At 42.4% G+C, this 14,013-nt stretch overlaps 1 protein-coding gene across 1 annotated transcript; it reads right to left on the bottom strand.

Moving 5' to 3' along the window:
• On the bottom strand, window positions 2,560-4,917 carry LOC8061265 (bidirectional sugar transporter SWEET13). Its single transcript, XM_002442074.2, has 5 exons — window positions 4,761-4,917; window positions 3,993-4,029; window positions 3,495-3,867; window positions 3,266-3,385; window positions 2,560-3,137 (listed from the first exon to the last, which is right to left on the bottom strand). Exons 1-5 carry the CDS (start codon window positions 4,810-4,812, stop codon window positions 2,811-2,813), a joined length of 909 nt encoding a protein of 302 aa, XP_002442119.1. The 5' UTR covers window positions 4,813-4,917; the 3' UTR covers window positions 2,560-2,810.

The raw sequence follows: 14,013 nt of genomic DNA, 5'->3' as shown, positions 1-14,013 counted from the left end.
CGTATAGATTATCAAACGTAGCATTATTTCATTTTTGTGGAAGTTTATATTTTAGAAATATATATGTCTCGTGCTTTACGGATATTGAATTTTTATGTAATAGAGGGTTGTTTTTAATTACTTTTCGTAGTGACAGGTGCAGGTAATTTGTATATATACATATATTTAGGGGATTATTTTAAATTAACTTTCATAACGGCAGAGGTGGGTAATTTAGATGTAAAATTAGAGGCAATACTATAAAAAAACATCTTTTGCGAGGCGTCATGAAATAGGCCTCGGAGGCGGGCAAGAATTTCACCGTCTCGATTAATTCCTAGGATTAAATGAGGCAATCATTTTTTATTAACCAAGTTACAGTCATCCATCTCGCAAAATTGAATTACAAACCCAAAATCTATTAATCGAGTCGGGCCTTATAAGTGGTCTGCCTCTAGAAATACCCCCATTTTAGAGGTGGGCCAGTTATAAGACCCACCTCTGTTAATGTGTCCTAGCCTACTCCCAGTCCATCTCAACCTCACAAAAGCCCAAAACCCCCTACTCTCGGGCTTGTATAAATAGCAGACTTAGGTCTCCCACTCTCACCCTCTCTCACTGTCTCCCAACCCAACACAAGGGGCCCTGTAGCCCGGCCTCTCGGTCTCTCTCACACGATCGTGCCCACTCCCTCTCGCGCCGCTCTTTCACTCTTCCCAAGCCGACGCTCCTCTCTCACTCTCTCCATCTCCAACCTAGGCAGCGATATAAAGGTGGCACTGCATCATCATGATATGGGAGCTCGGTGGAGATCTGGTGTCGTTGAGCTCTCTCCTCCCTCTAGCGGTGGCAATGCAGGCCAGATACGGTGGCAGCGACAGTGGGGATCGGATCGTGGCAGTGGTGTGGCTCAGTAGACCTCTAGGCAGTGGCGGCATTGTGTGGGGGGAGCTGCAACTAGCTACGACAGCGCTCGGGTAGGCATCTCTCGGCCTGAATTCGGCATGGGGCGGTCTGTCTCGCTCCTTGCCTCCCACCACGACATGGATCTGGTGGCAGAGAAGCCGGATCCGGCAACAGAGAGCCCAGATCCGGCAGCAGAGAGACCGGATTCAGACATGGGCCAGATGGCAGTGGCGGCGCTCCTCCCCCTACCCTCCCTTCTCGCGGATCTTGTGGGGCAGGGCGGGGCAGTGCCAGGCGAGCGGCGGGGCAGGGCTTGCTCCCCCGACGCCGGCGGCTGCGCGCATGGGAGGCAAAGCCAGGCCCACATCTAGGCCCAGTTAGGGCTACATACATGCTTTTTCTTTTTTGTTTTTATTTAATTAACCGATGCAGACATATAAACCGCCTCCGTTAATTCTTGATTTACTATGACTTTTAATCGGAGACGTTTTGTGTGTTCGCCTCCTAAAATCCAAAACGCATGCCTCTGTGAAGATAAGATTATTGTAGTAGTGAGAGTTACTTTGCATATTTTTCATAATGTCTGAGGTGGGTAATTATTTTAATAAAATTATAATAAATTTAATGGCTATTATGGAAGATGATTATTAGAGTCTATTAAATTAAATGATAGATATTTCTAATTATTGTAAGAATTTTTATGATTTATTTTTTTCTTAACGCGTCTGTTAAGAGCTAATATATATGTTACCTTCACTACTATAATTAGTAATAGTAAGATAATAAGTGGTTTGACCTGCGATTTGTTATGTAGATGACTAACAAACCTGTCCGCCGAAGTCTGAGTGAGTTGAAGATCTGTAATAATTTCCTGCGTGCTTGTACCTGCAAAGGAATGAATAAGCGGGAAAGCCGGTGGTTGACCAGAGATGAAGATAGAATCGAAACGTGAATCCAAGAAGTCACAAAGCTCGAAGTGAACAACAAGACGCGACTAGAAGGGTTTGGGTGAGGCGGTAGTCATACTAGAGTTGGGTCAGAAAGTTTGTAAAGTCTTGATTGCAAGGCCCTCTCATGGTGTATTTGCTGGGGAATACTCTAGTTGTCGTTATTAGGATATAAGGAAACCTGAAATAGTAATTTTCACCTGTTCCCCCATATAAATAGAAGGGCTTATGGATCTCTAATTGGCTTTTTCTTGCATTCTCAACTGTTGCTAAAATCGGAGCCCATGGACTTGTGTATGAATTAGTGTAACATCCCGCCTCCACGAGGCCGGGCCCGCTTACATCTGGTAGCTTTTCTAAGACATAGTCAGCCCTCACAAACCAACACCAGTCTTTCCTGTAAACTTTGTCATTACTCGGTCACACATAACTAAATTTCTCTAGGGCAAGCACACTTAACTTTAGAGTTCTTTGAAGATAGTCTTCCGAAAAAGAAGTTGCAACTTGTTGATATGAGTCTCTTATTAATCCAATTAAGCCTTGGGCTTGGGCCGGTGTTACAATTAGCTTCCTCAGTATTGATTCTCAAGTACTACACGATGGTGGTAGATACTCCTATCCAAGTTTAACCTCAAATTCAGCTTTGTGCTATGATGTATCAAGAGGAAAGTGTTTGAGTACATCTATATTAACCAATATATACTGTAGTAGGAGTGGAAGAAAAAAATAGATAAGGTACAGTACATTAACACGATATAGAAAATTCTTACGATTATTTTAGAGAGGAATGAAATTCCTGCCTGGTTACATGAAAGCACATTTACTAGAATTGAATATTTGAGAAATAAATAAAGCTAAGGGTTGGATAAACGGGTATATGGCGCACATGCTGGCACACATAGATAAATGTAAAAAAAAGGGGGTCCGATTTGCATTCAGACTCGATTCGACGACGCATGCTTGCTTGCGATGGAGAGCCTAGACCACGTGGACGGCTGGGCTCTGGCGGCTCACGAAGACGTCGACCACGTCCCTGTTGGGCAGCATCGCCGGCGCAGCTGCTTCAGCAGCGCAGCTGCTGGCGGGAACCGCCGCCATCTGGGTGGCTCGGTGCACCCCGGAGCTCCTGTCGGGGAGGGCAGGGCTGAGCTTGGTAATGTTGACGAGCACGTGCTCGTCTGCAGCAGAGGGAAGCTTGACTCCGGCATCCTTGCCCTCGGCAACAGCCACCGGCGTTTTGTTCATGTACAACACGTACAGCACCATCTGGACCACGCCAAAGGTGAACCCAAGGATGTTTGGAAGCTGCATATATGCAGAGATATGAGAGTTGTTTATCGTTCAGTAAGACACATCACGAAATTGCTAATAAAGAAATAAAGAGCAATTAGATACCATGGTGGTTAATAAACAAATTAACTAAAAATAATTACCGCGACGTATTTGTCTTTGATGAGGAGGCCATAGAGGAACCAGACGACAGCGCTGAGGGTGAGCGAGAGGGAGAGGGAGAACGGCATGTACTCCACGCTCTTCGTTTGGATCACGCGTCTCTGCAAGTAGCCATGTACACGCATGCCATCCATTAGTAACACACCAAAATGGAAACACTGATGTTAGGGTGATTGGGTTCATCTGTCCATGCATCGACAGAGTGCTCACCATGATGCTCAACGGCGCCACAAAGACACTGACGGAGAAGCCGACACAGATCCATCCAAGCATGACAACGCGCTTGTCACCCTTGAAGAGGAGGAGGGTGACGAGGAGGATGACACCAAAGACGCCGACATTGAGGAGGAGCATGATCTTGGCTGTGAACAACTTGGCTTTCTTGGGCGCATAGACGAAGTACATGACGATGTAGATGGTCTCGATCACACAGCCGGCGGCGTTGATGGTGATGAGGAACGTCTCGTTGGATTTGATCAGTGCATAGAAGATCCACAACATGGCGCTGAACAGGGCAACCACGTAGGGAACCGACTGGAAGCCCTCCGTCGACTTGCTCTTGTAGATGCGGTAGAATGTCGGTCTGTATAGCATGGGCTCAAGGATCATCAGTCGCATTACAATTTCAAATAATTAAAATAATAGTGTTTCTATTCAATGATTAACATCTGAAATAGTGATAATTTAGTAAGTTATTATGTCACTTACATCGGGGCTAGGAAGGTCAAGAAGGAGATGACGTTGCCTGCAAAGAAAAAAAAAGGGCGTCAAGATCAGCCATTTGCAAAAGTTGCCAAAGAGACCCCAACTAAAGCTGGGATAAGTTGTGATAAGCTCACACGCTTTACATCTCCAGCCGGACTAATTTGCCTTTTGTTGGGAGCAAAGATTGGCGAGGATTTATTGTTAATTTGCAAGACGAGGTTTTTGTGAGATATTGCAGTATTGCACTATGACGTCATGAGACACATCATGTGCTAAGATAACCCTAAATGTCCCAAAAGACCGGTGGCTAGCTCGACAAGTAGTCTATTATTACAGACGAGAAATGTATAGACCAACAAAAGCAATGATCAAAGATGACAGCGGTGATGAAATCTAGTGATGCATGCTTCTCGTGCAACTAAGCTAAGTGATAGTAATTATGACCACAAGACATTTCTTATTTTGGGAAACGATTCGAAGGCGCAGCACAGGCTCCTCTACTCTTTTTAGATAATTGATAAAAACATCCGGCCACTGCAGGCTCCTCTACTATTGGTTAACGATCAACGAAGGGCAAATTCACTAAAGTGGCTTCTATACTAGGCACTAACAGCTAACAATGATAAGATATTTCTGAAGACACATTCATAGCAAAATGTAATGTGCATGCTAATGCATGGAACATAATAGAAAACATGTATATTTGCAAAATTCATGGCCTTGCAGCTCTTGTTCAGTGAAAATGTAACATATATGTATATATATATATACCTAGGAGGCCGAAAGCGAATGCCCAGGGGTGCTGCAGAGATAGGCCTGCCATTGCGACACAACTGAACTAACAGTTGCAGGTGCTATGGGCAAGATCGAAGAGCTCTGCAAGGAGTTCTCAGCTGAGTTGTTGTCAGAAACTCTGGCAATGATACGCTGGCTGTTGGGGGCTTTATATAGGAGGTGGCACGCATGCCTTGGTATACATGTGGGTTGTGACATTGTGTACACGTCTGCAGCGTGCACTATAGCCTCCCCAATCTCACATCTAACCCCAAACAATTAAGTATGGAATATAATTCAAAGATACTTTCCACTGACAATTTCTGGACATGATGAATAATTGTATTTTTATAAGCTGACATATACTAATAAAGATGATAATATGGTCGTTGCATAAAGAGTTAGCTTTGTGCAAGCTTTATGAGCACAATATATGGGCTAGTAGTGCTGGGGTAGTACACTCCGAATTGTTATCCACTGCCCGTGGAACTCTCCAACCTGCTTCATTCGCATACATCATTAACTAATTAAGATCGAGTAGGAGCTAGCCGCCACACAACAGCAAAACTGATCTTCACAACTTTCGACTCCAAAGACACATTTACTTCATTCCATTGGCAATTTGTGATTTTAGTACCAAGTTATATCTTGTAACCTAACAATAAAATAATTTATTTATGATTTGGCAATTGAGATTCTAGAAGGACAAACGGCTTCGAAACACAACTTTGTAAGAACAGTATCCAAGTCTTTATAACAGTATGCAATTGAGGTTTTGGGAGGACAATAAGCATATTATACAAATCCTAAGTAGCTTGGAACAACCATTTACCACGCATTACTAATACTAGAAGGATTCCCCACACACATTGCCGCGGGTGTAAAGTATAATCTTAAAGATTGTATCCATTGTGGATAATATATTTGGCTGACGTGGATATCATAATTCTTGTGCTAGTGAACTTTAATTACAAATGATAGTGGGCTACTGAGGTGCATGTCAAGAGAAATTGATAGTGGCAAATCATAATGGACTGCTGAGGTGGACGCCTCAAATGTCAAGAGAAATAGCTAGTGGGGTTTTGCTTTATCAGAGTTATAGATACAATTGTCACAGGACCTACATGTTTCCATTGGAATTTACACCCAAATGGAAAATTCTCAGTGATGTTAATCGATACCAATTTCAACAAAAGTTTATGGAAACTGAAGGCCCCATCAAAAAATCAAAATCTTTTTATGGTACTTACAAAGAGGAGTTGTATTGGCCAAGGATAATCTTGCCAAGCACATCAGGCAAGTTAGTAAATTGTGTGGCTTAAGACAATTAGACACCTGATTGCACAAGACTTGCTACGCGCATCTAGCTATCCATTCACTATGTACTTGTGCTATTCTATATAAGGTGGTTTCTCAAGACTTGGTTTTGGTGGTCTCCAAACAGTTGGCACGGGTGGCCAAGAATATTTTCTCCTATGAACATAGGCGACGATCTAATCTACGAACTGATTTAATGATATATTGTCTTGAATCTGTCGGTCTGTTTTTAATCTTGTGGCTGTGTGCCACTGGTCAGCATCAGAACACCACACTTTTCTCAAATAAAACGGCATATGTTGAGCAATTATAAAACTTTGTGTTTGACTCCTCACCGTGATTATTTGAGGCAAAATAAAGTAGCTTGTAGCTACTGAAGTGGCTTATTAAAAATGGGCCTCCGTGTGGAAAAGAACGGTTTCAAATGGCTCTTTTGGAAAGCTGGTGTCCAGATGTGATCTCGACCATTAAATGTAATCTCCTTTGACAAACACATAATGTGAGTATATTCTTTGTATATATGTGTACTTCACATATGTCATACATGGTGAGCAAGGGCTCTATGTACAGTAACATGTCCAACAATTCTTTTAAACCCTTCATTATTTAATAATAAATAAACATGTCATATTTTTAAAAGCTTCTTATGCATGTTGTATATTACTCCGACATTTTAATATATGAGAGGACTTAGGTCAAAATAATTAGTTAAAACTGATTATCTTGTCATACGTTATATATACGAAGTAAGGATGTGGACGGTGCTCCGAACGGGTACCCACGGTTATTCTCTAGTGCAACTAAATAAACTAAATAAAAAAATGAGGGAAGAAATTATATATTTAGTTCATTAAGTTACACTAGAGAAGAACCGCAGGTATCCATTTAGAGGGCTATCTCCATCCTTAATACCAAAGAAAGAGGCACGCACAGATGACTTTACGATACCATGTGGTTAATTATTTAAATTTTAGGTAACTACAGTTGTCGCGCTGTTTGGTTTATTACATGGTAATTTTAGTTAACTACACTTGTCGCTGTTCATTTTTACATGGTAAACTGCTATTAGCTAGCCTACTTTTTCCAGGCGTATCCATGCTTGGGACACCTGTATACGCACATAGATGCCAAGGTCTAAGTAGAAAAATGGAATTGAAAACACTACTACAAAAAATCTTTTGCAAGGCGTTTCGAAATGCGCCTCTGTTTGAAATGTGCCTATGGCAGGCAGACATTTCAACTGCATCGGTGCCTTGTATTAACCAAGGCGGTCGTTTTATATTAACCGAGGCGATTATGGTCAACCACCTCGCAAAATCAATTAATGGAGGATAGGCTTTTGGCAAACTAATTTAAATTAGAAGAGTTTTGAATTAGAGTTAGAACAGGGAGAATAGGATTTTGGCATGAACTGCTGCTGCGGCCCAACCTCGTGGCCCAGCATTCTCACCCCCCACCCCACGCACCCGCTTTGCCTATGACACATAGGCCGGCCCACCTCGCCGCCATCGTGGCCTGCTGCGCAGCACAGCCTTTCCAGCAGCCCACACGCGCACGCGCCACGCGAGCGGCCAAGCTGCGGCTCGAGGATGTGCCCAAGCAAATAGGCGCCCTCTCCCCATTTGTTGTCGCTGACAGGTGGGCCCTACCCATCATCCCCCACCTCACCCTTCTCTACTTTTACCTAAAAACAGAGCACCGGTGCCAGGGCATCCCTGCATGGTTCCCCTCATACCCAACTATCCATGCCCTGACCATAGTAGAGCAGCGCTCGAATCAGCGCTACCCCAGCACCCAACCTTCCACGCGAGTGACGTTGCCGTGGCCCGCACCTCTGCCTTGCACCGTCGTTCTTCCCCTGACCGTAGGGAATTATCAAATTGGAGGACGTCAGTGCACTCGCCCCTTGCTCACCTCCATGGTGGTGCACATGCCTTGCCACCGTTCCCTCACTTCAGACGGGTACGTGACCACATTCCTGCCCTTAGGTTGCATGGCATGCGCGCACGCACTTGATCACTAGCCAAGGCTCTCCTTGCTTACACACTAGGGTTCAGGAGCACCGCACCTATGCGCGGCCATCACGCGCGCTCCGGACCAGGGTTACCATGGCCACGACCACCCTTGGAGCCAGTCTGTTTTGGCAAGAACACACTGGTAGAGGTTTGAAAACGTCATCGTGGCGTTCGCCTCGGCATGGCATACGCGGTGCACATGGTGAATCTTTCGAAATTGCCCTCATACAATTGGTAAATCCCATTGTGTAGATGTGTATGCTGGATAGCCATGAGTCAATTAAGATAGATCTGTCTCTTGCTGACCAATACTCACATTGCCAGGTTCCTAGTCTGTTCTCAGTTTTGTCACTAACATAGCTCAACTGTGCCTCGGAGCGATTTTGGAACTGCTGACTGGCATAACTAAGTATTTCATTGGTAGTGCTCCAATTTTGCAGCCTAGACAATTCACAGCAAGAGTCTGTTCTTCCTCGGTAAGACCAATAGTGAAGATTTCACTCTTCTCAAAATTTATATGCATATCAGACATAGCCTCATAACAGAACAAATTAATGATACCTTTTGTTCGCACAAAATAAGAATCATGCCAAAAGCTTCATAAAGACTGGTCCAATCTGTGTGGGAGCGAGGAGGTCTAATTAAGTTTGATTCCGTCCTCTTAACATGGACGGCCGAGATAGTCTCCTGATTCAATTTTGATTGACGAGCATGCATGCAGTCTTCAGAAAAAAGAAACTAAAAGACATTCAAAACCTGTAGTCCACCATGCATGCATCCGCAGGATGATGCTCCGCCTCCGCTCGTGGACGCAGAAAAGAGGATACCAATATGCCATTGCAGTTCTTCATTGTCCTCAGATTCTAACCCCCTCAAAGGCTAGGAAAACGTCCACATGCTTACACGGCTGGCCTCAGACCACACCTGCGCAGCAACTTAATTTGCCTCCTTCCACGTACACTGATACAAAGATTCGTCGACGTAATCTTAGATTGTGGCCACAAAAAAAGGAGTCCAGGCATGCTACTTTGCACTAAAAAACTTTGTCGGCATATATGCTTCCGGGAAAGTTACTGCGTGCATGAGTGCATCACTTCACTTTGAGGGTGTTTGGTTTGCGACCGCAGCTCGTCTCTCGCTGCCACCAGACTCGAGAGTCGCAACGGAGTGTGGCGAGCGATTTCTATGCCGCAACGGTAGGCGCAGCCGCAGCTCATGGCAACCTAGGCGTAGCGTGGCATGGCCCAAAACAAAACATGGCCATATATCGTTCTTCGATCTCCGATCCGCGCAGCCACCAACTTTTTATTTCATAATATTTGTGTCTTATTCGAAATAAAGCAAGAGGAATGTTCTCTGCTAGGTCCTCCTCTACTCTAGGAGTAAAAGCCTGGAGAAAGCTAGTGAAAGCTCGAAGTTAACATGGGCTACACTGAAACGCGGACACTTGCATTTAATTTATTTAATCTGCATGCAGTGCTCAGCAAGGTTACCATTCCTTTTTGTCAAAAGGTAACATTAGTATCTATAGTTGCTGAGATAGTTTATTTCTAAAAGGACAACCGAGAGGAAGGATCATTGTGTGGCCACAAAGAACGCATGCTTGGATCCTTGTAGCCAGTGACTTAAAGGTTGTACGGCAATAAGAGGAGGCATTAAGACGTACAAGAGGCTATCAAAGTTGGACTAGCCTTCGCACTTTGAGCCTTTGGCATATGCTAAACAAATTCACACGATTGGTTAGTACAATCGGGGAGCTAGCAGTACTCTTGTACTAATCAAACACACGGTACTGTAATGCTTGCTTGCTTCTCACATCAGCCTGACCTTGTTGGATCTTGATTAGGAAAAGCACCGAGTTAGCAGATATTACATCTGAGATATGCATCATTGTTGGCAAATCATTAGGTTGCTTATATACTTTGAATGCCATGTTTTCAAGTCAACTTTGAATAATATCTTTTTTCTAAGCATCACAATAATTTATTTATTTTTGCTTATAGAAAGAAAGCAACCAAGATATGAGTTCACGGTATATAGCCGAGGCCGGTAATCCTTGTTTTTGTTGGTTGCCAGAGTCTGATGGCTCCACACCCTTCGCCAATAGTGTTAGCTCCCCTCGTATAATCACGACGATGTCAAATCACTTGATCACTGCTAAATCCACTTTGCTCTACCACTCCTCCCAGTGCGATCAATCAACCACCAGCTTGGGCTCCTGGTCCATTAAATTTCCCACCCATCCTAAATTTATTATTGGCTGCCATTTACTATCGGTAATTTGATTGTTCTCAGACTTCTCATCAGTTGCTGAGTGATATGACATATATCCTTTCGTGGAATTCAAATTGCTGCCCATGAAATTTCTAAATTCAAAAGTTTAGACGATGTTGTTTTTTTCCACAATTAACTGATCAAACTTCTCTAACCTTTATCATGTTGACAGGAAAAAATATGCTATATTAACAACTAGGACACCAAATAACGCACTATCAAAAAAATATGTCATGCTGAAATTATCAAAGTAATTTGATGTTTTGCATGTTGGCACATTTCGTATAATTTTTATCAAAATTAGAGAGGATGATGACCAGGACAAAATAAAAATACCCTACATTTCGGAATTTACAGAGCAGTCTCTAAAGATAAAAAAATCAAGCATCCCCTGCAAGACTGAGAAATCAAACAAATATGGTTTCTCAACAAATATTGATCATTTAATCACATATCTTCTACGTACTTATTAAAGGATAAACCTGTAAATGCTCGCATAAAAAAGGATAAACCTGTAAAAGCTGAGAAAACTTGCGGGTTCATGATTGATTATTGACAGACATTGCTTCTTTAGAAAAAAAGAGGAACCCAAAGGCAGAGGCAAAGAAGAACAGAGTTCAACTGCAGTAGATGAACGGCATCCAATGGTCAACATAGCACCAACATGCCATAGGAGGTTCTCTATAGGCACCACATTGAAGCCTGTCAAAGGCTAAAAAGGCTAAAAACACGTCCACATGCATGCATGACCACAAATCATATATATATATAATATATATGAGGCAAAATTTATCACTTCACTAATAAAGAGAATAAATCGATGCACTACAAGAATCAAGGATTTACATGACGGTTACTTTGGTCACAGATAGTCAAAAATGTGTCACAGTTAACTTACCATGACAAAAAGAAAAACCTTCATGTATCTCGCGTCATATATTTGCTGATCCAAATTGAGCCGTCACACGATGACATCTAGGTTTGTCTTAGAATACATAGAAGTCCATTTGGCTTGAACTGGGCCAAATAATGTCACAAAATTGTCCGTCATAGCCATCTACCACCTAGGTTACTTTTCCATCAGAGATTTGATTTGCCATGTAAGCGTTATGTGTTCACCAAAATTGACCTTCACAGATTATTTAATGAAAAACACATATAGCAAAACAATTTGATTAATTCAATTTCCATTACATTAACACAACATGTGTTAGAGAATTAGGCAATTTCCATATCATTTTAATTCCATAAATCAATATTATGATGATGACATATATAATATTATTAATCATAGAAATCATGATATTAAACATGTTCATAGGAATATAGAACATGTGATCCATGAACATGAAGAACATGTGATTATTAAAAATATAAAAACATAATATATGAAATATAATAACAAGGCAAGACATATATCTTAAAATAGCAATAAACAAGAGACTGCGTGTTAAACGACGAAACAGAACTACTGAAGCATATGAGAAACAGTATATCAAACGACGTGACTGAACCACTACTGAAAAACGTTTTAACTTAACTAGCCAAACAAACAGACATGACATAGATCTTACAACAGACACATATATAAGATAGAAACAGAAAAGACATGGTAGAACATATAAAACATATCCACGATAGTATGCGCAATAATTTGAAAACACTACTGCAACACGTGCGAACAGGAAGACGAAACATTACAGGAAGATGAACAGATCATACCCTCCCATGCGCTCTGATGATCGCGATCCTTGACCAACTTCCATGATGTAGAGGATGAAGACGATCTTTCCACCAGGAAGAAGAAATCTGCCCGAACCAGCTTGAGGAAGACGAACAGCGGCGGTGGATTGGGCAGTCGTGTAGACGCTCCCCAAAAACCTAATTGCTGATCCCTCGTGCAAGGTCTCGAACGGCAAGGGCTTCGAAGGCACCTTACCTCTCGCTCCTCTGTGCGGACAGAGTTACGAGATGGGAATTCCTTCTTTGCAGCAGGATTGTGTTCTGAGTTGTGTGTTGTGTGTGTACAAGACCAAAGGATCATGTCCTCTTTATAGCCTTGCGGCAGGAGAGGGAGGAGAGGAAGGGATGGCAGCCGAAGAGACAACAATTGGTGAGTTAAACACAGAGTTGAAACTCCTGTAATTAGTGAGTGCTTAACACACCACATACAACAAGTGGTGAGTTAAACACGGAGTTGAAACTCCTGTAATTAGTGAGTGCTTAACACACCACATTATTACACCGCATGCGTGTCTGCTTGGCTCCCTTCGCCTCACCATGTCTGGTATAACTCATATTATTCACAATTACATACCATAGAGTTTATTTGATTTATTGAATCTAATTGAGCCTAGCCCAAAATAAATCCAACAATCCCCACCAAACTCTAGGGTTTGTAATAATGAAGTATCAGAACCACAATTCTTTGATATACCAGTGTTTCGATGGAGACTGTTAAGTTGAACATCCATCTAGAACAAGAGTTTCACTCACTCACAACTGAACAATGGACTAAGCCTTAAATTGACAGTTTTGTGCGAGATGAGATCTGCTCCAGTCCTTAGCTGATACTAGGCTGCACAAGGCATCCCCGCTGTTTTGAAGCATATAAGTCACACTTCAGTGCCTTTCATGAGTATTTAGAGATTACCCAAGTCCCATAGACTGTGACCAGCAGTCTGACTCATACAGGTGTACTCCTCAAAAGATGTTCTGTAGGGCAACATCTCACCTTTAAAAGACTCTTGGAATATATTAAGGTAAATACCATCCTACCTTACAGATAGGAAAGATGTGCATCTGAAATGAGTTAAGAAAGTGATCTTTCCTCTCAATCTACTACTAGCTTGTTTCACCACTCTACTACACGGGATCTCCGATCACATAGAACAGGTTACCACCATACCCATTTCTCTCAATGCACTTTCTATCACATTGCGTGACAGACCCTTAGTGAATTGATCTGCCAGATTATTCGATGTGTGGACATAATCCACCGTTATAACTCCGAGGTTCTCAGCTTTCTGATAGATTTTAATCTTCTATTCACATGCCTTGTAGACTTTATGTTATTCCTAGAACTGTTGACCTTAGTAATCACAGTCTGGTTGTCACAGTTCATGGAGATAGCCGGTATCGGTTTGAAGCGCCCCTGGTAAACCAGGAACTCAAATGTGATACAATACTAGTCCCAGGTGGCTAGTAACACATTTATTACATCAGATAAGTTTCAGCGCAGTAGTCTCGGAAAGCGTGGACAAGGAAGGCACGCTATAATAATAAGACACCAAAATACAACATAGGTCCAAAGGACCTAGAAACAAACGATATCACAATCGAACATCTGACGAGTCCCAATGCCACAGGCTTAGTTGGGTGCAGACACGACCTTACTCGAACGCCACTTCGGGATCAAAGTCCGGATCTTCCTCTGTTTAATAAAGCAAGGGTGAGTACAAAGTACTCAGCAAATCCAACCTTACCCTGTGGAAGGGGATAACAATATATATGCATATGGATAAATCAAGGATGAGCCTTAGTTTTATTTGCATAAAGCTATCTTTTTACACATGCAAGGTTTCAGTTCACAAATACTGTTGTAAAAGACCTCTTTTTCCATATGTGATAGTATTTCTGAAAAT

Source organism: Sorghum bicolor, chromosome 8 (genome assembly GCF_000003195.3).
Source record: "Sorghum bicolor cultivar BTx623 chromosome 8, Sorghum_bicolor_NCBIv3, whole genome shotgun sequence".
In the NCBI taxonomy this organism is placed as follows: Eukaryota; Viridiplantae; Streptophyta; class Magnoliopsida; order Poales; family Poaceae; genus Sorghum; species Sorghum bicolor.
The sequence above is the reverse complement of the archived record's forward strand: the minus strand, read 5'-3'. Positions and strand labels throughout refer to the sequence as shown.

Coding starts and splice junctions, on each gene's coding strand:
- LOC8061265 (XM_002442074.2), bottom strand. CDS start 4,812: ATGGCAGGCCTATCTCTGCAGCACCCCTGGGCATTCGCTTTCGGCCTC. Junction 4,030..4,760: donor ATTCGCTTTCGGCCTCCTAG/GTATATATATAT, acceptor TTTTCTTTGCAG/GCAACGTCATCTCCTTCTTG. Junction 3,386..3,494: donor TGGCGCCGTTGAGCATCATG/GTGAGCACTCTG, acceptor GGCTACTTGCAG/AGACGCGTGATCCAAACGAA.